At 44.4% G+C, this 24,738-nt stretch overlaps 1 protein-coding gene across 1 annotated transcript; it reads left to right on the top strand.

The window, feature by feature from the left end:
- Positions 1 to 4,528: 4,528 nt before the first annotated feature.
- Positions 4,529 to 22,866, top strand: ATP1B4 (ATPase Na+/K+ transporting family member beta 4). The gene is made up of 8 exons (XM_035113784.2): positions 4,529 to 5,065; positions 9,856 to 10,021; positions 15,861 to 15,989; positions 17,110 to 17,217; positions 17,936 to 18,132; positions 19,604 to 19,660; positions 19,767 to 19,859; positions 21,558 to 22,866. Exons 1-8 carry the CDS (start codon positions 5,003 to 5,005, stop codon positions 21,717 to 21,719), a joined length of 975 nt encoding a protein of 324 aa, XP_034969675.1. The 5' UTR covers positions 4,529 to 5,002; the 3' UTR covers positions 21,720 to 22,866.
- The last annotated feature ends 1,872 nt before the right edge of the window (positions 22,867 to 24,738 follow it).

The following is a 24,738-nucleotide window of genomic DNA, read 5'->3' as shown; positions in this document are numbered from 1 at the left end:
GCTACCTGTCGTCCCGTATATTTTTCATGCTGCGTTATTCGATGCGCAAGATTCCAAGCTGGGTGGATCATTTCCTTTTTTAAAAAAGAAAGAATGAATGAAAGGCGCAAACACCCAGAAATCAATAGGAGAGCTCGAGAAATCATGCGGTGTGTGTTTTTAACCGATTCAAGAACTTTTGCGGCGCTTGGCAGCCTGACCCTATACAAATCGGGTCGGATGTCTTTCCGGGTTCCATGCGACTTAAAAACCTTTGCCCGAGGCGCGTGTGCAGCCAGATAATGCCCCCCCTCAAGCTGGCAGCTAAATGGAGATCCCTCACCCCAAATGTTTGTTCCAGGGCGAGTTGCAGCAAACTAAAAATCAGTTATTAAAAACCATTAAAACCATTAAAACATATTGCAGCCATAAGATATAGTGGGTCATGATGGCCCTTGGACTGAAGGAAGTGTAAGAGAACTTAAAACTTAATGCACAAAAATTACCAATCCTTGCAACAAGGAAATGCCACTTTTCATATTAGTAGTTTACTGTTAGAGTAACGTGGTCAAAATAACCTTAGAAAAACACAAGTGTGTTCTCAGCTCTTGGCCCTAATGATTAAAAATTTTCCCTTGATTAATTTACTAAATTGTTGGTTGATTTGTCTATCGGTTGAGCCAATTAAATATTGCTATCCTAGATATTATGAAACAACAACCACCCAAAACTGTTAATTTTCTTGGCAGTGATGATAATAATATTGGCAGTACTAGTAGTAATAAATCATTATCAGGAATGCCTCAGTGGTATAAGATTTCCTGGTTGGTCTAGCCTAGATGACATATGAGGTACTTTTCTATTACTTGATTTTACAGTAATTATTCTTTTGAAACTTTGTGGGCCAGTGAAAAGAGAAGATCTGGATTTATGGGGTCATTCTGAGGAAAAACACAATGATTTTTTAAAAATAATCTCCAAGTGCTTCTATATGGGGTAATTGGTTGCAGTACTTATCTTTTTGCGTTCCAAGAATCTTAAACAGTTTCAGATTTGCAATAAATCATTCTTTGGCATCTTTTAAATTAACATACATTAACCTTTTTTTTAAAAAAAAAGTTTAGCTTTGGATTTTAAACATGCAAGTGTACTAAATGTGAATTAGTTACCAAGGCATAGCCAATGTCCTTTTTTTGTTCTTGGTGATTAATTTCTAAAAAGAGCAACATTTGCAAGTTCAAGCCCACCTAGGCATTCTACTTTCTAATCCCAGAAGCATGGAGGTTAGCTGCAGTTACTCTGTAATGGAGGGAAAATGCACTTGGCACGTGATCAGAGGCATTCTGATAATTACAACTTTGCATTCTCAACCAGATCTACTGTTGATCCACAGCTCAAAAGAATTCGGCATGTAATGCTGTGCCTCATTTAGTGACGGGCACATCTATTTTGATGCCAAAACAAAAACCAGCCCACATATTTACTGAAATGTTGTTCTTTCTGGAGTTCAGCCAGCAGCTTTAAAAATCCTTGGTTCTTGTGATCAAGAAAAAATGAGTGGGACAAGGTGGTGATATCATACAACCCTAACTATGTCTGCTCAAAAGTAAATTCTATTGAATTCATTGGGGTTTCATTCATTGCACTGAAATATGTGGGATTAGGATTGCAACCATAACTGGGTTAATTTTTGCATTAATACTGAGATTGCCAGCGTACCCCGCTTAAAGTAAAATCTATTTCTTCCAAATTAAAGCAGTTTTCTCCTGTTAATTCTGTAGGAAGAGTGAAGGATTTCCTTAAGACTTAAAACCTATGCACACTTACCTGAGAACGTGAAAATGCGGCTGGGGGGGGGCAAACCCAAGGAATACTTATTTAAAAATACAACAGAAGTCTAAATTAAGAGTGGGGAAGGCAAATGTCAAACAAAACTGAAACAAAATTTGGAACCACCGAGTCAAACCATCACAGTTTGTGGGACAAGCCTAGCTGCTCAGTCGTGTACGCATCTACTCAGAACTAAGTCCCATTGGAGTTTTTTGGGGGGGTTACTCTCAGTTAAGTGTGTATATAGAACTGTAGCTGAAGTCTATAGTCATTAAAAATTATTATTATGACAAAGAAGTAGGAAAGTGCAAAATGAAAAAAGCAAGGCAAAGAAAACAACAAAATATAAACAGCAAAAAGAAAAGTTAAAATAACATCAGTGCAATAAAAATAGTGGGGAAGCCACATTAAGATTAAACCAGGGGTAGACAATGTGGCCACCTCCAAATTCTCTTAAACCACAAATCCCATAATCCCTGGCTACTGAACATGCTGACCAGGGATGTTGGGTGCTGCTGCAGTCCTGTAAAATCTGCAGGGGACAACAGGGGTGGCAAATCTGAGGGAGTCCCAGAGTTGCAGTGGACATGCTGGCTTGGGTTGATGTGATTCGGAGTCAAACAACACCTGGAGGGCCACAGGATCCCCATCATTTCAGAAAGCAGAAGATTACCACATGTTGACAAAGTTTCTTTGCAATGAATGTCTCTATTGAAAACAGCCGCTGCCAGTTTATAACCTGTCTTTTTTGGGTTGTGCCCATGTTTGGATGTGTCTGTCACTGAAAGAGATAACAGTGGCACATTGCTGCAGAAGATCCACTGCCTCAGGACAGAAGGGGGCAGAAGGGAGTCAAACAAGATACTGAAATGAAACCTGGGCCATCAACTACTGTAACACGACCAGCTAATGCGGACAGCAGCCTCAAACCAAAATAGCAAACATTTTGGAAAGCATTGCAAAGGAGTTGGTGTGTGTGTGCTGCTTATTGGAGCAATGCAGGAAAACATGCTTCATTGAGGCTGTAATTCATCTGAGCCTTTAATTGCGACAGGATATTGTGTGTCACAGAACGTCCCTATTTGAGAGGACTTTCTTGTTTTTACTACTCTTGGGAGGGGGGGCTAGGGGGCGGTGAAAAGTGTGTGGCTTGGTATTTTTAGGAAGGGCAAGGGAGGAGAACATAGTGGGAAGTTGGTGTCATTGGAAAGTTAGCAGAATACAGTGGAACCTCAGTTTATGAACACCTCGGTTTACAAATTTTTGGTTTACGAAAGTCCGGAAACCCATCTGGAATGGATTAATTCACTTTCCATTACTTTCAATGGGAAAGTTCGCTTCAGTTTATGAACGCTTCAGTTTATGAACAGACTTCCGGAACCAATTACACCCATGCTTCGGGTTAAGTACGCTTCAGGTTGAGTACTCCGCGGACCCGTCTGGAACGGATTAATCCACTTTCCATTACTTTCAATGGGGAAGTTCACTTCAGTTTATGAACGCTTCAGTTTATGAACAGACTTCCAGAACCAATTGTGTTCATAAACCGAGGTACCACTGTAAGTCCATTTATTTTGCCACCTCTGTCCCTATTTTCCAGGGACAGGCTCAGAATTACGAAATCTATCCCAGCTTCTGATTTGATCCTAGAATGTCCCTATTTTCCCCAGCTCTGCGCCTCAGGGCCAATGTGTCCCGTGGGGCTGGTCTTCGGGGGCACTAGCCTCTCCTCCTCCTCACCTGCTTTCCAGCGGTTGCTATGAGCTGCCCAAGGGAGGAGGCCGGCAGCAGAGACCATGGAGAGGCAATGGGGTGCTGCCTCACAGCTGCTGCAGCCACTGACGCTCGGGACAAGCGCCGGTTCATCCTCTCCCCGAGCTTGGTGGCGGCAGCACTTGCGGGGAAATAGGAACATTCCAGGATCAAATCAGAAACCGGGCTGGCTTTCATAATTCCGGGACTATCTCTGGAAAATTGAGACACTTGGAGAGTAAGTCATTAATATCACCAGACTGACCTTCTCAGTAGTGGCTCCCTGCTTGGGTAATTCTCTCCCCTGGGAGCCATGCCTGGCACCATCACTATCTGCTTTTACATGCCAGGCAAGAAACATGTGTATGCACTTAGGACTTTGGACCTTAGATTTCTGGTTGTCTTTCAGTGGGGTAGGGTTGAATTGGATCTCTCTCTCTCTCTCTCTCTCTCTCTCTCTCTCTCTCTCTCTCTCTCTCTCTCTCTCTCTCTCTTATATATATATGTGTGTGTGTGTAGATATAGATAAGCATTTTAGGTTGTTTTCATGCTTGCTTTTACACTTGTTTTCAGTGTTTTATTTTTGTAAGTCTCTTTGAACAGAGAGCTTTCTTCAAAAAGCGACAAACAAACAAACAAACACATATGATGGTGATGCCTTTGCTTGTTGTGGCAGGCATGTGGATAATGGGATATGTCCACTTCTAACCTGAGAGTGCCCCTCCAAATTCCCTCTCCACACTGGCTCTTCTCCAGGGATCTTCAGATGGTTCCTGGAATTATGGGTGGTTGGGAAACCGACACTGCACAAACCCACCTCTGGCCTGTCTGAAGGCAAAGTGATAAATATAGCGACGTGAGACCGCGAAAGCAATTTTGGAAGCATTCAGACAAGGGGCCTCCCCGTGACTGACAGGGACATATTGGCACGTACATTTCTGTCTGTTAAGATCTGGTTATTTTATAACGCTCTATAAACAGGTGATCCTCAGCCTCCCAAGGCAGAAAGATTTCCTTCCGGGCAAGATTATTGGTCTTTCCCCCTCTCTAGGATTTTTCATGCGATAGGCTGCTTTTTACACGTGAATGACTTCTGGTGGACGAGGGCCTGAATTCTTGTAGGGAATCCTGCTGCATGATCTCAGTTGCCTGATGAGAGCAATCGGGTTGCTGGTCTTCTGCTTACATGCTCCTTCTTCTCTGCAGTGTTGAAAAGCAACACTCGTCAACTGGTGGTAGTGGGAAAGCCCCTGCTCCTGCTTGATTTTTCTTTTCTTTTTTTAAACCACTGAATCGGCTTGTGCGATGGGATTGATGGATAATTCCATGGAGAGGGTTCAGTGAAGAGACGTGACCTGCATCATTGGAACAGGAGTTGACTTCCTGACATACTAACCATCTCATTTTTTTTCCTTTTTCCCATTTTTTAAAACAAAAAAACATGGAAGTGAACGCCACCTCTGGAGGTGCCAAGGACCACCCACTCAACTATCACCAAATGCCAGTAAGTAAGCAACCCTTTAGAGTAATGAGGAATAGATTTCCAGAGGTTCCATCTGTGAGCAGAATTGAACCCAAGGTTCGTCCACACTCTCCTCCTAAGTGTTGGAGGAAGAAAGGGGGAAAGTATGGCCATGCATCAAACAAAGCTAGATTCCCTCCCCCCTCCCCAAGATGTCAGGAGGAAAAGGCTATCCAGATAATTGGGAGTTAGTCAAATAATAATAAGAAGAAAGGTCTGCATGCATGAATTGGCTCATTGATGCAAATAATTAACTTGTCAGTCACAGATGAAAAAGAACCAAGCTCATGAAAAAATGCTCCATCTGAGTGCTTTTGTTAGAACCAAAACAGCAGCTCAGAATGGTACATTCAGGACCAGCTCTACAGTTAGGTAGAGTGAGACGGTTGCCTCAGGTAGCACATAGGAAGTGGTGGTGAGGTGCTGGATAACAGAGCTGTGCTGCCCTCAGAGGTGGTGGAGGACACTGTTCAGTTGCCAGTGTTGAAGTGAGATGATGATGATGATGATGATGATGATGATTTATTTATACCCCACCCATCTGGCTGGCTTTCCCCAGCCACTCTGGGCGTCTTCTAACAAAATATTAAAATACAATAGTCTGTTAAACATTAAAAGCTTCCCTAAACAGGGCTGCCTGACTTCAGATGTCTTCTAAATGTCAGGCAGTTGTTTATCTCTTTGACAACTGATGGGAGGGCATTCCACAGGGAGGGCGCCACTACCGAGAAGGCCCTCTGCCTGGTTCTTGCAGTGAGGGAACCGCCAGAAGGCCCTTGGTGCTGGACCTCAGTGTCCGGGCAGAACGATAGGGGTGGAGATGCTCCTTCACGTAGACTAAATGCTAGGCCAACTGGCTTCTGTACATGGAATTAGGAGGGTGCACCATCTTGTCCATCATCTCAGGCATCACAATGCCTTGGGCTGGCCCCGGGTACATGGGGTTCCAGGGTACTTGACTGAGAGCAGCTTAGCAGTAACAGTACAACAGCACCTTGCCCCACTTATGGTGGCACTCTTCCATCCAGGGTACGCCGGCTGCTGTGATGGAGACTACACATTGGGTTAAGAGCTTTAAAATATGTTATCCATTCCACTTGGGATGCAACTAAAGGAAGGAGTGATGTGTTTTTTGGAGACAGGGTTGACATAGCAGAGGTGATACCTAAACTAGCTCAGAGCCATTTTGAGAACATGTTATGGGATGGGGGACTTAATGCTGCCTAACTTCCTATATCTCTGGTTGTGAAGTTATAATGATTGTGGTGATGTGGAACTCTAAGATCACCCAAACAGGCAAAATAATAACTTCTGATGCCAAAAGAAACCTCTGACCCTTTGCAGATGGCTTTTGCCAGTTGCCATATTTAGACAGGAAGGGAATTCCTCTTCCCAAGGTCATATTGGCTAGTTACTGTAGGGTTTTTGTGCTTCCCCCTGCAGGCTCTGACTTGTCTTGCTTCCACACTAGCAGTCAGGAACTCGGATAGGCACTTGTCTTTTGCTTGCTCAAGTGGTTGACTTGATCAATGGCGGTCGGTCAGAAAGACAGCTGTTGTACGGGATACTTGATAGTTCTAGAGCTGGTGTGGGGAAGGTGTTGTCCTCCAGATGCTATTGGACTCCAACTCCCAACAGCTTTAGCCAACATGGTCGATGATAGTTGATGGGAACTGTAGTCCAGAAACACCTGGGGGGGCACATCTCCCCCACCACTGTGCCAAAGGCTGGTTCTCACATGCATTATAATGCTTGATGGCTCACCTCTTGGAGACTCATCGTTTCAATGAGTTGCAGGAGTGCTGAGCATGGTCATTGGAGCTCATGCTTTGGAGCTCATGCAAGGGAACGTGGGCTTTCTGTCAATGGCAGCTCATTCACACACTGAACTCGTCACTAGAGGGACATACGTGTGGGGAACCGGTCTGAAGGTTCTTTGAATCATATGCCCACTGCACTTGTGAAATAAGATTTCACACACCCACACAAGGGGGAACAGATTTAACTTTTAAGCAGTTTTTAAAAATCTTTTCCTTAGCTGTGGAGTGATTTTGCTTTGAGTTGATCCTTCGTCAGCAAGGGAATGGTGAGAATTTGACTTTCCACGCTTTGCTAGCCCAGAAGGAAATCTACAGAAGACATGGGTCAATTTTTGGGCATTTTTATGAGACCGGTTTTCATTTATATGGGAAGGAAAATCTTGCAAAAGCATAGTTAAGACCCATTGATTCAAATGAGAGAGATTAATGCAGCAATTTTATGCACAGTTCCTTGGCAATAAGCCTAATTAGTTAGCTCAATGAGACTTCTCCATTGGCATGCCTAAGATCGTACTATTAATCTGGTGTTTAATTCTCTCACTGAAACTCATGGAAGTGCTTTCAGGGGGGGGCAGATTGTGCTTTTAATTTCCTGCATTAATTTTTTGCGACTCTTGCACTAATGATCCATTGATGGACAGGCTGCCCTATGTGAACCCATTATGTAAGTGACAGGAAAGGCTTTTCCCCGGGTCAGCCTTGGATAGATGGATCAAATTGTCCTAGCCAAGTTGCTCCATCATCAGGTCTGAAGTGATTGACTGATGGAAAGTTCAATGTTCAGAAGTAACCTGTAAAAACTCTGGGTGGATTGTTGAATGGTGGACTTCATGAAAAGAAGGCTGAATATAAGATGGACTTTGAACTTTTTTGGTCATACAATCGGAGAGCTTGGAGAGGGCCTCGAAGGGCATCTAGTACAACATGGAGCTATAATACATCTGAAAAGACAAACATCGATCATGTCTCCAGGTTTTCCAGGCAGTAGGAGATCCAGTTAGAGGGGGTGAAGAAACTTGATTCTGATGCTATTTAAAATTACCTCTGCTGTAGCTTTCTATTGCTTCAGGCACACCTTGATGACAATTCTTGCTTTGACATCTTCCTCTTCTGATCATCTTAGAAATACAGGGGGTTAGGAATAAAAAGGAAGCACCACACATACAAAAATGAGGTGTGTGGGGGTTCAGGTTGAGGAGGTGCTGCTGGAAATATCACATAGGGAACAACATGCCAAGTAAGAACAAGACAAAATGTTTTTGTCTGCAACAAAATGCTGCTGTTCCGGATTCCAGCCTTCCCATTCACCCCTACACTGGTTTTTCCATGTTTTCATCAACAGTGTGTCAAGAGAGTCAGCATTCTGTGGGCACGCCTGGTCTTTGTAGGAGGGACTGGGTGTTGGGGTTTCTTCCTGTAGGTTTTCCCCTAAAAACGTTTGCAATTTTTGCAGATATTGAGGTTTCCCAGAGCCTTGTGCTATTTCTCTTTTGTGTGCTTTGGTGCTGCTTTGGCAAAATAAGGAATGGCACTCACAGCATGAAGATTGGAATTAGAAGGAACAAATAGACATATAGGAAGCAGCCTTGTACCGAATTGGAACATTGGTTTGTCTAGCTCAGTATTTTCTCCAAGAAGTATGGGGAACCTCTGGTTCTCCACATGCTGCTGGACTACAACTCCTGTCTCCTATCAGCCCCAGCAAGCATGGCCACCTGATCTACAGTGATCAACAGCAGCTATCCATAATAGTTTCACACAAGGGTCTTTCCCAACTCCACCAGGAGATGTGGGTGGAAGGAACGATCAATTTTTGTTCTCAGTTTCTTATTTTGCCAGTCTTAAATTCAGTTCACCACATTTTGCAGCAATTTTTCATATATATTTTTTTAAAAAACATGAAAATTCACCAGCCTTTTAGTGCAATTTTTTCTATAAACACATTTTTATATGCAGTTTTGACATATTTTTGCAAGCAATCTCACCATATATAAAGCACTTTTAAATGTTATTTTTAACAATATATTTAATTTTATGCATGTTTTCTCCTTAAATGTGCATTTTTGTAAACATTGCTTACTTGGAGAGTGCTGTCATTGCAAAGCTTACCGTAAGTGTGAAAAGATGGTTGTGTTTTGATTCACATAATGTGTAAACAGGAAAGATTTAGCTTTACATGTGTACTGAATCAAAATTCTCCTCCATCCCTACCTGGTGCCGTCAGAGCTATGGACCTTCCCCAAAGGATAGCAAAAATAAGGACAAACCATTTATTCCAAACCATACTCTCTGAGGGAGAGAGAGAGAGAGAGAGAGAGAGAGAGAGAGAGAGAGAGAGAGAGAGAGAGAGAGAGAGAGAGAGAGAGAGAGAGAAGTAAATAAACTGCCTTTCTCAGAGGCATACATAGAGTCCCTTGTGCCCTTGGCAAGGAGCTATATTACCCCCTGCCCCCTGAAAACTACACTTTACTGCAATAGAAATGAGCTATTACTACATTTTACATGCCCCAAGTGCTCAAAGCCTCAAAGCATCCAGAGTGAGGGCAAGGTGGAGTAGAAGGGCAGAAAAAATGGATGTCTTTGTGCCACAGTGCAAGAAAGATAGGAAGCTTCCCCCACATTTGAAATTGCTGCAACAGCAATGGCACAGCACCACACACATAAAAGTCCTACACCCCATCGTTCAATAGGTGATTTTTGTACAGCTTGCCCTGGGCTTGCACCCTTGACAAGGGCTGGTTTCGACAGCCCCTAGGTACTTCTCTGGCCTTTCTGTAACGTAAGGAGCAATGATGAGAAAATGGAAAAACTACAGCTAGTGAACTCACTGGCATTTATTTTTGGCTAATGGAATATCCTCCTTAAGTGGGGAGGGTGGGGGAATGGAAAGAAAGACAACAAAAACACTGCTCACATGGGGTGTGTCTGGGGTTTGCTTTGTCATCATTCCAGGAAAATAAGAATGAAGATGCAGCTCAGCAACACGGCAATGAGGAAGAGGAGGAGGGAAAGAAAGAAATGGCGAAGAAAACCTGGGGCAGTAGGGCCAGGGCGGTGAAAATCTTCCTTTGGAATCCTGAGACAAGGAAGTTCATGGGCAGAACAGCTCACAGCTGGGGTAAGTCCAACATTCCCTCCCACCCCATCCGAAACTGGAGGCAACTGTAGCAGGATGTGGACAGAGGAATAAATGCAGGAAAGCCTTGCGTTGATGGTATCATTTCCACCCACTTAGGCTTGGCTACTGTTGGGAATCATGGACTGGTGCCAAAGATGGGGGATAAAGAAATGAAGGTGGTATGAAGGGAAATGGAATTGCAAAGGCCGTTTTGGGAGGCTGTTCCAAGCCATAATGGGCAGTGAAAGAGGCAGGGCAGAGTCTTGTTGTGAAGAAGCATGAGATCTTTCGATGTCTGAGGCTGATGTGGCGTTGAATCCGGGAAGGTCATGGCAGGGATGTGTCGGGGTTTAAGGGCGATATGAGAAGGGCTTTGAAGTTATATAGCAAGGATGGTGACCCTGAAAACTTTAGGGTGGCTATTTATTTATTCTGCCCCCAAAGGCAAAAAAGACCTATAACTGCATGTGGTAGTGCTAAATGTATGAGCCACGATTTCTGGTGTTCTTATACCCTCCAACATTTATCCAATGAAAATAGGGACATCCCATTCCATAATGATAATTTTACTATTTATACCCCACCTATCTGACTGAGTTGCCCCAGCCATTCTGGGCAGCTTCCAACACATATGAAAACATAACAAAACATTAAACAAAACTTTCCTATACAGGATTGCCTGCAGATGGCTCAGGGGGTCGGATAACTCCATACCCTCCAACATTTCTCCAATGAAAATAGGGATGTCTTAAGGAAAAGCGGGACATTCCGGGATCAAATCAGAAACTGGGATGGCTTCTCTAAATCAGAGATATCCCTGGAAAATAGGGACACTTGGAGGATCTGGTGTTGTACTTCCACTAACAGAGCCAATATGCCTTTGGGTACCAGTTGCTGGGAATCACAGGTGGGCACAATGCTGTTGCCTTCAAGTTTTGCTTGCAGGCTTCCAATGATCATCTGGTTAGACACCGGGCTCTTATATATAATGTCACAGTCTTCCCCACTACTTTTTGCACAATCCTATGTAGATCAACTCAGGAAAAATTCTTTTATGTCTGGAAAGAGGCAAGGTGGACATCCATTTGGTGCTTTGCTTTGGATGGCAATAAATTTTGGGCCAGCACTAGTTATTTTACAAAATTGGGAGTGTTCCTGCTTCTTAAAGGAATTATATTAGTGATGATTACCATGTTGAATAGAAGATTGTGATCAGCAATGGCTGGTGCCCACTGGAACTGAGTGGAGAAGAAGACAGGGAGGCCAACAGAAGGTGGAGCCAGAACCAATGACAGCCAGAGCTCAATCATTCTTATTTTGTCCCCATCCTCCTCCTTTTACAAGGAGGAACGCTAAGACTAAGGAAGAGGAAGCAAGCAGACAATGCTGCTTCCTGGACTGGTTTTAGGCAGACATGTGGGGGCTAGCTGAGGCCAAGCCATGACTTGTGGGGCAGTGCTCCACTTGCCCTAATGAACCAGCCTCTACTGATTCTAGTACCCACATGGGTGGATTCCCAGGCTGCTGGAAGGGGCAGAACTTGTAGCCAGGTAGTGAAGAGCTCGATTGGCTAGAGTGTGGTGGTGATAGCACCAAAGTTGCAAGTTCAATCCCCATATGGGACAGCTGCATGTTCCTGCATTGCAGGCGGCTGGACTAGATCAGCGTTTTCCAAACTTGAGTTTCTCCAGCTGTTTTTTTTAAACTACAACTCCCATCATCTGTAGCTAGCAGGACCTGTGGTCAGGGTTGATCGGAACTGTAGTCCAAAAACAGCTGGAGACTCAAGTTTGGGGAACACTGAATTAGATGATCCTCAGGGTCCATTCTAGCCCCTCAATGCTATGATTTTATTTGCCAGGCTAAAATTTGACACCCACACCCTTGGGGTGCCTTCCCAATGCTGGCTAAGCAAGGCACCGGACTTTGGGAAGGAGGCATGAGGCGTTAGCAGGGTCCTAGAGCCCTCAAGCCTCCTTCCAAAAGCTAGGTAAGCACTAACTAGGTCAGGGGTCAGCAAACTTTTTCAGCAGGGGGCCGGTCCAATGTCCCTCAGACCTTGTGGGGGGCCGGACTATATTTTGAAAAAAAATAATGAATGAATTCCTATGCCCCACAAATAACCCAGAGATGCATTTTAAATGAAAGGACACATTCTACATATGTAAAAACACCAGGCAGGCCCCACAAATAACCCAGAGATGCATTTTAAATAAAAAGCACACATTCTACTCATGTAAAAACATGCTGATTCCCAGACCATCCTTGGGCCAGATTTAGAAGGTGACCGGGAGTAGATTGCCTACCCATGAACTAGGCTTTGGGGAGGAGGCAGAAAGTTAACCCTTTGGCTCCTGCGCCCTTTGCGGTGGAACTGGTTGCACTGCCCTCAATCCACCACCGCTGCCGGTAGTGGGTGTTGGAATTTATGACATCTGTATGACATTTATTTTCTGTTCCCCCTGCCCAAGGCATGCAGGGCAATGAACATTCCCCCCAACATTGCAAAAAACAAAAACCCATGATCCTCTGAGGTAGATTAGCACAAGCAGTAGAGAATAATCCAATGGCCACCCAGTGATGTGTGTGAAGTGATTCAAAACCAGGACTCCCAGGGTTCATTCTGACACTCTAGCCAGACTGCTACACTTTCAAGGCAAATAGGTGAATGAGAGAGAGAGAGAGAGAGAATGAGAATTTGGGTGCAGGTTCCAGATCCGAGGGAATGCCAGAATTAGCACCAATTAGCTTGTCCTCGTAAATTATTAAAAATGTTTTAAAATAAATGAAAGAACAATCACAGTTCCTGTTGCCTATTGCATCAATGCTTTTCTATGCTCCAGGAAGGGTTTCTCACCCTCCCCACCCTTGCTGGCCCCTCACCAAAGCCACTAAAAGGCCCAAATTAAGTTTGCTCTCCTCTCCGCCCGCCCCAGTCTGTTCCTCTCAGCATAAAAGCCTCAGGAACGTGGAGGTGAAAGGGCACATCTGCATTCTCAGAGATTGTCCTGAAACTGGACTTGGGCTTTTCCTGGGAAATAAACACACAGAAATAGGTTGGGTTAGAAGTTTGCTTCAGTATCATTATTATTTCTAAAGCCCCTGGGATTTACTCTCTTGAGATAATCTGTCCATCATCTTAGGTCTCTGGTCAGGACAGAGCCCAAAGGCAAACAGGCATTTCTGTGCTGTAACCACATGTCTATTTTTAGGGGGGGGGGGCTCAACACTTCAGTCTTTGAGGCTGGGCCCCTGGTCTCCTGACCCTTTCTCCTTTTGAGGAAGGGTTGTAGCTCAGTTGCGGAGCATCAGCTTTGCATGCAGAAGGTCCCAGGTTCAATACCCAGCAACTCCAGGTAATACTAGGAGAAAACCCTGATTGAAACCTTAGTGAGCTGCTTCCAGTCAGTGCAGACAGTACTGAGCTACACACTACACTTGATCTTAGCCAACAATGGATGCAGTTGTCTGACTCAGTATAAGGCACTTTCCTATGTTTTAAAGAACTTATTTTTAAGAAATTTGCTGACATGTGGCAAGGAAGGCATAGGGGCAGTAAGATCCCTGTTACTACCATTTTAATTTGCCCAGAGGTACTTTACACCTGTATGCAAATTTGTGGCAAGGGACTGCGCATAGAGTCCTTTAAGTACCTAGCAACCCCCCCCCCCGTAACATCAGGGAAGAGCATTTCATACCATGCCCCCCAAATTATTTTCTTCCACATGGCTTAGGTTTGCTAAGCAAATGTGCTTTGAGTACTACCTGATCCAAATTAATAGCAATGATAGTTTAGAATTACAATCATTATTATTATCACCTCTCAATTACCAACCTACTTCGATGCCTAGTGGGGAAACATTAAGATAAAGGTAAGGTCTATAAACAAAAGATAAGCACAAAGTTGGTGATATGTCTAGATTAAAAAGCACGAGATGATAAGAAATAAAGAAATGGAAAGGTGAGAAAAGTAGTTTATGTTACAAGATAAGGAGAAGCCTAGCAGAACTTAATTATGAAATGAAACCGATTATAAGTGTTGGGAAGTCGAAATTTTATTCTGTTTACCATAACTGTCCCTTTTAACCCCCTTTATTGCTTACTTACCTCTTTCCTTTTTCCTCCCTCCTCCTACCCTATCCCACCCCTTTCCCCTTATCTCCCTCCCCTTACTGACTTACCTTAGAGATCTTCTTTGTTTGTCTTCCTTCTTCCCCTTTCCCCCCCTTTCTTTTCTCTTTCCTTTTCCCTTTTTCGATTCTTATTATATCCAAGGTCTGGAATACCTAGTTTTGGAAACTTATTGAACAATGTCATAATTTTTGAATTGTTGTAAAGTGTATATTTGTTATTTGTTATTTGTATTTTTCTTTGTGTATCTTTCTTTTGGAATTTTAATATACAATAAAGGCTTTTTTTAAAAAAAAATTAAAAAAATAAGATAAAGGTAAGGTAAAGGGGCCCCTGACCATCAGGTCCAGTCGTGTCCGACTCTGGGGTTGCGGCGCTCATCTCGCTCTATAGGCCGAGGGAGCCGGCGTTTGTCCGCAGACAGCTTCCGGGTCATGTGGCCAGCATGACAAAGCTACTTCTGGCGAACCAGAGCAGCGCACGGAAACGCCGTTTACCTTCCCGCCGGAGCGGTCCCTATTTATCTACTTGCACTTTGATGTGCTTTCGAACTGCTAGGTGGGCAGGAGCTGGGACCGAGCAACGGGAGCTCACCCCATTGCAGGAATTCGAACCGCCAACCTTCTGATCAGCAAGCCCTAGACTCTGTGGTTTAACCCATATATTTCATTTTATGTTTCTCCTTCTCCCACCCACAACAACCCTGCGAGGGAGGGAGGTTAGGTCAAGAAATTGAAACAGCCTCAGGCACCTAGGGAGCTTTATGGTTGAGTGGGGATTTGAACCTAGGTCTCCAAGGTCCTGGTCCAATACTCTAACCACTACACACTACAGTAGCTCTGGAAACAGGAAAGGCAGCACCCTCATTACCTTAAACATATATCTATATCCATCGATCTATCACCCAATAAAATAAATACCCTCCTCAACCACACTATCTGCATCTGAATGCAGGAGCAAATAGGGGCAGAGGGAGCTGCCTTGTACCTCGGACCATTGGTCCATCCACCTCAGTATTGTCTGCAGTGCCAGGGGTGTCATCTCACCCTCAGGGTTGTGGGTGCCTACTGCTGTAACATGGACGTGTGATGTCATACGCCTGCACTTAGAAGAGAAGGGGCCGGGCTCCTCCTCCTCCTCTCCACAGTCAGTGAGACACCCTTTTCCACAGGGAAGGGCTTGGACTCGGGGGCAGACTCTGCCTCCACGTCCAAGCCCCCTCTCTGCAAAAGGTGACTCACCGGCTGGCTGTGGAAGATGGAGCTGAACTGCTTCTCTCTCAGAGGCAGCGCCACAGAGGTTGGCTCTCCAGCTTTGCTGATTGACTTTGTGGGTGCCCAGCCCCCACAATTATATTATTGTGGATGCCCAAGCACCCACGGCCCCCCGGAGTTGGCTCCTATGGCCTGCACTGACTGGCAATGGCTCTTCAGGGTTTCAAACAGAGATTTCTCCCAACCCTGTCTAGAGAACCTGGGACCTTCTCCATGCAAAGCAGATGCTCAACTATTGAGCTACAGCACCTTTACAAAGTACCAGGGGGGCAGCCGATCAAGTCCAGCATCCTTTTCTGTATGCCTGGATAGAAAGCCTTAGTGCCCCCTACTCTGTGTTTGTGGGACCAGCATAATTACTGCTGCTTTTTCATACAGGATACTTCTTACCTCCCTTGGAAGTCAACAGCGTTTTGTCTTCTCTTGTCTTGCAGGCCTGATCCTCTTATTTTACTTCGTTTTGTACTTGTTCCTGGCTGGGATGTTTGCATTTTGCATGTATATGATGTTAATGACTCTGAGCCCCTATACACCGAAGCACAGGGAGAGAGTTGCTCCACCAGGTAAATGATGTACCTGAACTCAGATCACTGTAGCTCAGTTGCCTCTGAGCACAGCTTGCTAGGCTCATGGGATTTCTATCAACCGTACGCATGTTGTTGGTGGTGGTGATGCACCATGTATATCCCAGGCACATGAGACCACCACCTTGCTGAAGCCAAGCAGATCTGGGGCTGGCCAATGCCTGGATGGGGGGTAACTACCTAGGGACCACACGTACAACACATTGGGTTCTATACCAGAAGAAAGGTGAGATGTTCTGCACTTTGCATTAAAAGCTGTATCATACCACTTTGACAGTCATGGGCTTCCCCCAAAGAATCCTGGGGGTGTTAGTGTGTTAACTGTTCTGGAAGTATCTAGGAGACCAATCCCTGTTTCTGGGAAGAAACCCCGCTGGGGATTGCAACATAGAGTTGTTTGGAGGCCTTATTCTCTCAGTACCAACAGAAAGCCTAGCATTTGGTTTGGGGCTAGTGTTACAGATCAGCATCCTTGGATAGTTTCTGAGGGCCTGCCTCCTGGGGTGGGCTGGGGGGCCATTTCACAGTTGTCCTCTGACCCTCCACTGCTGTTCTGTATGGGGTTGTGCCTCTGAATACCAGTTCCTGGGAAACATGGTTGGGAAGAGTGTGGTGCTCTCAGGTCTGGTTTTGTGGGTTTCCCAGGGGCATCTGGGTGGCCACTGTGAGAACAGGATGCTGGCACAGAGGGGCCTTTGCCCTGATCCAGCAGGCCACTTCTTGCCTTCTTTTGAGATGAGGAGCTATAGTATATCCACTGCAACCTGCTGCCCAAATGGCCAAGGCGGGGGGTGGGGGGGTGCAGGTCCTTGCTGCCTATTGTTAGCCCCTTGCTTCCTCTGGTGCTTGAGCAATGAACAGCTATGGAAGAAGGAGCAGCACCACCCGCTGTCTTGCTCTGGATGGTGGGTTCAGTTGAGAGAGCAAAGGGAGGAGGAAAGAGGGAGGAACCACCACAACTATAGGAAGCGGTGCTATAGAGAAGGGGCATCAAAGGGCAGAGAAAGCCCATCAGGGAACTTCTTGCCAACCTCTGTTCAATTTTTAAAAAGCTCCATTTTGGATTCACGCTTCCATTTTCTGGCTTTTTCTGTTGCAGGAGTTATGATTAGACCACACGTTAGCAGCTCAATGAACATTGTGTTCAGACCCATTGACTCCAATACGTGGCAGGATTATGTGGATAACCTGCATGTGTTCTTACAAGGTGGGCTTTCTGTTTTATAAATATATATATATATATATTATTCACACCCTGCCCCACTTTGGCTCCATATAAATTAGCCATTTTTTAAAATGTTTTTTATTAAAAGATTTTTCCATAAGTAATAAAAGTACATTCAGTGTCTCTGTTTTCAAATTGTAAGAATCCTTCATACAGGTCAGTTACAGTCAGTTTGAGACATTTTTGTGGCAGACAATATGGGGTTGAGGGGGAAAGAGAAGTGGGGATAGAGAGAGAGGAGAAAATAGAAAAAGAGGGGAAAGGAGGAAGAAGAGGATAAATTAGCCAATCTGATGAAGTCAAACTGGGAAGAAGAATCAGTTAGTAATGACGTTCAAGTCATGTGATTCAGCCAACCTGTAGGAATCTTATGTATCCTACCACTGGCATGTGGCCCTTGGAAGCAGAGGCAGATTTAGGAGAGCATGACTGGTTCACCCAACCATAGGCGGCAAGCCTATAGGGCCCCACGGGGGATACTGCAACAACAATGTAGGACGGAAGGCGAGGAGCAGGGGGTGCTGAATTTTGGCATTGCACAGGGTGCTGCTGAATTTTGAAATCCCAAAGTCCGCCACTCCTTGGAAGGATAACCAAGTGAATGTGGAGCCCTTTGGACCTTTCCACCTCCTGTAGCAAGAGAAGATGTTGTGGTGAAAGACATACAGAATATTAACATTCTCTGTATTATTACCTTTAGATTATGATGACAAAGTTCAAGAACGGAAGAACATTAAATGCAATGAAGGCAGTTATTTCATCCAAGACGATGAAGAAAGTGGCCTGAAAAAAGCTTGCCAATTCAAGCGATCCGAATTAAATGCTTGTTCTGGGATAGATGATCCATCGTTTGGCTATTCAACAGGTCAACCTTGCATCTTGCTGAAGATGAATAGAGTATGTTCCCTGGCTTCCTTTTTATTTCTTTTTATGTATCCTGGAATGGGAGAGGTGTATGCTTACATACATGTGGTTAATGAAGAAACACAAGAATTTCCTTGCTGGTCAGAAAAATAAGTCTTTTGAACTGGCATGCTGTTTGCAGTGGTGGCCAATTTTGGTGCACCCTTGGGAAGTCTGCAGATCAAGATGACAGCTGCCTCCTAGAATATGCATGTTTCGTACTATGTAGGTTTCATTTAACTCTCATAGTTCATGGCTGTGTTAGTGCCTCATCCTCTTAGTGTAGGGATGAGGATCCTGTGGCTATCTAGATGATTCTGGACTACAGCTTCCATCATTCCTGACCATTGGCCATGCTGATTAGGGCTGATGGGAGTTGGAGTTAACTAACAACACTATTGGTTCCCCCCCCCTCTTAGTGATTAAAAACAACTGTTGTCTCATATCTGCTTATTTGCTTTGAATCGTAGCACAGTAAATTTGTGTGAGAGGTGCAACATATTTCATTTAAAATGCTTCTAATTTTTGGTAAGAAGTGAAGAGAAGGAACATTACTCTTTGCTGGGCTCCTGTTTTATTACATTGATTTAAATGAATGTACATTGTGTGATCCTGACACATAGTGGTGACTAATGTTGCTTTCATAAGCTTGCCTGTTCTGGATATTTTACTGAAACCATTGGATTTGCTTCCCAGTAAATGCACTTTGGAGCGGAGCATTAGGCTGTTCTCAAAATTGGTGTTGTGGTTGGGGGGTTGGGGAAGCCCCAAGTCATGAATCTACATCACAATTTGTTGCAGGGAATTTAAAAAGGAAGAAATCTTTTTAGTCGCACGTTTGTGATGAACAGATTTTTTAAAATCAAATCACCAGCTGACTAAAATGTGTTATATTGGGTGTTATACCAAGGTTGTTACTTCACTGAATGCACACTAGGATTCTCAGGTTCCTGTGTTGTATTGACCGCTCAATAGCCAAAAATACTTCTTGAACTGGTTTGCATATAATGCTAAACCATGACTTAGTGTTACGGGTAAACCCTACCTAGCAGCTTAGTTATGGTTTGTTTTCTAACAAACCACAATCTGATACCATGGTTTGTTATAACTATGGCTTGGCATTTTGGGTAAACCCTGCACCTTCCTTAACCCACATTTGTTTGCCCACACAGTTCCAGATGGTCACTAAACTATAAAGGGATGAGGCGAACACAACTGGAAAACATACAACATGTTAGAGATAAGGCCCATCCTTTGTTTTTTTGTCTGGGAGACAACTCATGGTTTGCCAAACAAACCATGGAATACTTTATGTGCAAACCAAGGCAATGTATTACAGCTGTGTATCCTCCTGTGCTTTGCAGACCTGCTGGAACCATATAGCAAAATAGGGCTTCATCTTAATCATAGGCTACCTTTTTGTTTTTAATTCAAATATAATTTTAAATACTGTCTTTTGTTGTAGATTGTAGGTTATAAGCCTGGTTATGGGAATCCAGTGACTGTGAGCTGCGGTGTACAGGTGAGTCCTTTTCCACCTGGTTGTATTGCTTACTGCAGGGCTGGCATCAGTACCATGAATCCATACTGTGTGTATCTTACTCATGCCCCTATTTTTGTTAATGCAGAAAGGTGATGCGGCGGATATCAAGACAGTGGATTTCTACCCATCGTCAACATTTGATCCCATGTACTTCCCTTACTATGGCAAGCACACACATGTAAGTAGAAATGCAGCTGTTGGGCAAGCATGCCTTTCACTTGCCTGGCTTTAGCAGTTTGCTGGGTAGCAGAGAATAATAAGAGCAGTTTTTAAACAGAAGAGGAGAAAGAGGTCCAAAGTAGGCAGTGGGTAATTAAGAGTTCTGAGATAGCAGAATGGACTGCACCACTTCAGAATGCAGTGGGTGGTGGGTCTCATTTTTTTTGATGTTTCCACTTAATGGGAGTCTAGCACAGCTTCTTCCTGATGTGCCTGAGACCATTTGGGGGTGCGGGACAGGGGACAGGTATTCTTTATTTAATGTGGGGAAAACATTCAACAGTGGTATACCCACCTGTATTTTGAAATGGCAGAGTTTACAGACGCATTCTATTGTAAGTCTAGGCAAGGTCCTAATGCCCTGCAGCTGAATGTGTAAACTGACACCATTGTGACACATTGTAGTTGAGAGGATGTGCCAAAGTCTCTGTGACTTGTGTGCATGGTAAATATATATTAAAAACTTAGAAAGGGGGCAGCATTCTGGGAAAAACTGACTTTGGTAATCACACCCAGAGAGGCAGTGTTGTGTAGTGGTTAAGAGTGGTAGACTCGTAATCTGGGGAACCGGGTTTGGGTCTCCGCTCCTCCACATGCAGCTGCTGGGTGACCTTGGGCTAGTCACACTTCTCTGAAGTCTCTCAGCCCCACTCACCTCACAGAGTGTTTGTTGTGGGGGAGGAAGGGAAAGGAGAATGTTAGCCGCTTTGAGACTCCTTCGGGTAGTGATAAAGCGGGATATCAAATCCAAACTCCAAACTCCAAACTCCAACACCCACCCTCAAACCAAATATGCAATTTTTGCATTAGGTGCAGTTCCCGGAATGTAATCCCCACGTAAGTTGTGGGCTTATTGTAAAGCAGGGTATCTTAGGGAGGGTGTAGGGCACGCCAGGTGACACCTACACCTCTGTCCTCCAACACCTTACTGCTCTTTGCCATTCTCTAGCATCTGTCGTCTAACATTGGGACAGGCTGTGCAAGTATACGCAGAGAAGTATCTAATCCACTCATTCCTTTAGTGTAAGGATGTATACTTTACACAATGGAACTTTCTTCCTTCTCCCCACCCCCTACACACCCCACTCCACCCCCAGATCCGCTTCAGTCTATTCCACAAGGGCAAATCCTTGTGCTAACAAATTGAGTGCATTAGATTCCACTATGTGTATACCTTGGAAGTCGAACGATAGGAAGCTGCGGAAGCCCTGTCGGACATCCGGCTTCCAAAAATATAAGGAGAACCAATGCAGAGGGCGGGTTCCCGCCCTTCACCTACTTAAAGGAAGCAGGACACACACCCTGGCTGACCGGGTTGGTCGGCCCTCTAACGATGCGGGCAGGAACCCCTCCAATTGCTCAGGGGCTGAGCTCATGATTGGGTCGTGACACACGCAACTCCACCTCCATCGCAGGCGCGGAAGCGATTTTCTGCGTTTGCTGCATTCGGGAGCCAAAACGTTCGAGAACTAAGCTGTTCGAAAACCAAGGTACGACTGTACTAGCATCTGGCTCTGGTGACATATATATTGGATTCAAGCCACAGAGTACTTCAGCTGACTTGCACCCTGTTTTTAGCCCAATCATTCCCCACTGAGCTATTCTGAGCCATCACTGGACATTCTTATTTCACTTACCTGCTTGTATTTTTTTCCAGGTAAATTATACACAACCATTGGTGGGCATTCAATTTTCGGACGTGGCACGGAACAAAGCTATAAATGTTCAGTGCCAACTGAACGGCAAGGGCATCATCAACAATAGGAACAATGACCGGTTTCTGGGGCGAGTAATCTTCATGCTGGAAATCAGAACATAGACCAGAAAAGCATTTGCTATTGCTCTTCCAATGGCAAGCAAATATTTCTCACCATGGAGGAGGGAAAAGAAGAAGAAATAGGCCATTCACACACACTTTTTTGGGAGGGGGGGTTATTTGGCTTTCATAGCAAACAAAACGAAATATGGATAACTCAAATCTAAATCTAAATATAGAGGACATATTTTAAAACATCCATCCTACGAGCAAATGAACACGTCATGTTAGAAAACTTTTATTAAAACATAAACACACACAATGTATTTATATTAGATTTTTCACTGGCACATCAACAAGTGTGGTATTTGGTATCAAGCAGGCAGTTTGGACTCTAAAAGGAACCATTGCTGTTGTCACTCACCCCCACCCTCACTGGGCGCAGGCAGATGCAAATCAGCTGCTCATCAATTAGCAAACACCCCAAGGTTAATATGTTGTATGTGCACTTGAACTTGAGCAAGGGAGTCTGGAGATTATATAAAACCCAGAAATCTCCTCTCTGGATAGTTGTGTGTATATTAGATTATTAAAAAGGCACCTGCTCCAATATTCACTGCTCAAATGGAATATTCCATGTCCACATCTCCTCTGTTTGAGGCAGGCAGTTCGCAGACACACCAATTTAGAAAGTTAGAAAGCATAAATGTCATGTTGGTGACTTTTGACCTATCTACTGAGACTTCCTGGCTCTGATCTAGAACGGGAAATACAGCATGTTGGTTGCCTTTTGCTTTTCAAGCTCAGTTCTAAGTGGTGGCAATGACCTCTAAACAGCCCTGGGCCTACCCTAGCCAAGAGATCATTTCCACCCCTACATTTGCCTATGGAGAGAATGCTCTCTTTTAGCTTATGTAAACACAAAGTGTACATAGAAATAAATTATCTGGGTCTGCCCCTTGGCTCTGGTGTTCCCGTCCTCTGACAGCTCATTGTAGCCCAAGCCAACATGCTTTCTGTTAGTGCTGTAACCCTGATTTTTTAAATCCATTTTGGCTGTGAGCAGCAAGGGCCAGGGCCAGGTGGGGGGTTTAATCAGTGTAACTGGGAGTTTTGTTATGAATGTATTTTCACTTAGACCCCATACTCTTTGGAAAGGGTGGACTATAAATCAAAATGAATTAGTAAAAATCTTCAAAATGTGCACTGACCCCGTTTGTCTCTTTATTTGTGCAGCATTTCAGACTGGGAGACTAAGGGTGGGGGAAAGTTGCCATCAGAACAAGCATCAAAGGTTGGTGTGGGATTCGGCTATATTAACATGCATGCACAACACTTAACCTCAACTTGGAAAAGCTCATTAAAAGTTACACGTTTGTACTCCAAGATTTAACACAAAGTCCTGGCCAAGGCAGGTTGACTTTATTGTTTAGTTACAGGTAGGTAGCCGTGTTGGTCTGCCATAGTCAAAACAAAATAAAAAAGTTCCTTCTAGGTAGCACCTTAGAGACCAAGTAAGTTTGTCATTGGTATGAGCTTTCGTGTGCATGCACACTTCTTCAGATACAAAAGCTCATACCAATGGCAAACTTACTCAGTCTCTAAGGTGCTACTGGAAGGAATTTTTTTATTTTATTGTTTAGCACACACATACGTCAATCTTTGTTATCACTTGTTTTGCATACATACTATGACAACATTTAAAGTGCGGCTTGTTTTTAACACCAGAAGAAACATAAAGTAGCTTTTGACAATTCAAAATATCATTGAGGGATATGCCACGACTTCATGTTAAGTCATAGGGCAATTCAATTAGCTGGGTGTGTGCTGCACAATCCAGCTTGTGTACCTCCTCATGCAATCATGAAGAAAATGGGCTAGGATGAGCTGCTGTGCGAAGCAGCAGGGGCAGACTTTGGTAATCTTTCATAATAAGGTGCCCTGTGAAAGGCCAAAATCTGGTGTCTCCAAATGGATCTTCTCAATTTTGCACTCCCTCGGCTCTGTGCCCTGCATAGAGGAACCACCCACACCGCCCTAAATCCAGCACTGGAAACACTTGTGTGAAAGCCCCTGTCACCAGAAAGAAAACTGTGCAATGCAAATGGCATCATGAAGAAGGGGAGTAAAGTAGTGAGTCAGTAAGTGAATGAATGAACGAACACAGACAAAGCAACTGAGCCCCTACATTCTGGTGCTAAGTCACAGCCTAGCAAGAGCCTGTGTCCTTTCGGATCACTGCATAGCCTGCTTCCCCTTCCTATCCCTCACATTCATCTGGATGCGAAAGTACATACCCATTCACTTCTGTCAGCAATGGGAAACTTCCAGCCCATGAGCTTAATCTGGTCTGTCAGGTCAACCCATATGGCCTGTGAGACCATTTTGGCTCAAGCCACACACACACCCCAAACTTGATGTTATGTAAAGTCAGGTTTGCAAGCACCACTGTGACTGCTGAGTGCTTGCAGCACAATCAGGTGATGTCTGGCACCAGAGAAGTGCTGTGTCTTTGCCCATGTGGTATTATTTCAAACTGCAAGGAAAAGAGAACATGTCAGTTGACTGACTCACACCCACTTGTCAAATTTGGCCCAAGGGGTGTAGTGGGAGGAGGTAAATATTTGGCCTGCCAGCCAGATGCCATTTCCCCATTCCTGACTTAGGTAACTAGCCAGGGCAAAAACAGATGGATCTGCTCCCTCAGCAAATCCATCTGCAAGGACAACTTCCAGCATATACATTTCAGGTCTTTGTTAGGGATACCTGAGTCATGTGGTACCACCCAGAGCACCTTGCACTTCCACCTGATTTTATTATTGTGAACTGCTCCGAGTATCCTTGGGAATGAAAAATGACATACCAGTATGATAAATCAAGTTGTATTTACATTTGAAGGAGACTCTTCACATTACCTTAAGCTTGGGATGAGGACAGTGTGACAGTCCAAATGCTGGTTGACTCCAGTTCCCACCAAACAAGGCCAACGGTCAGGGCTGATGGGAGTTTAGTTCCAGCAGGGCTACAGATTCCTCCCCCACCCTACGGCATAGTGAAATGCCTACAAAAATAACCATCTATG

This window comes from Zootoca vivipara, chromosome Z (genome assembly GCF_963506605.1).
Source record: "Zootoca vivipara chromosome Z, rZooViv1.1, whole genome shotgun sequence".
Taxonomy (NCBI): Eukaryota; Metazoa; Chordata; class Lepidosauria; order Squamata; family Lacertidae; genus Zootoca; species Zootoca vivipara.
Note: the sequence above shows the minus strand (reverse complement) of the source record. Positions and strands in the feature narration are given on the sequence as shown.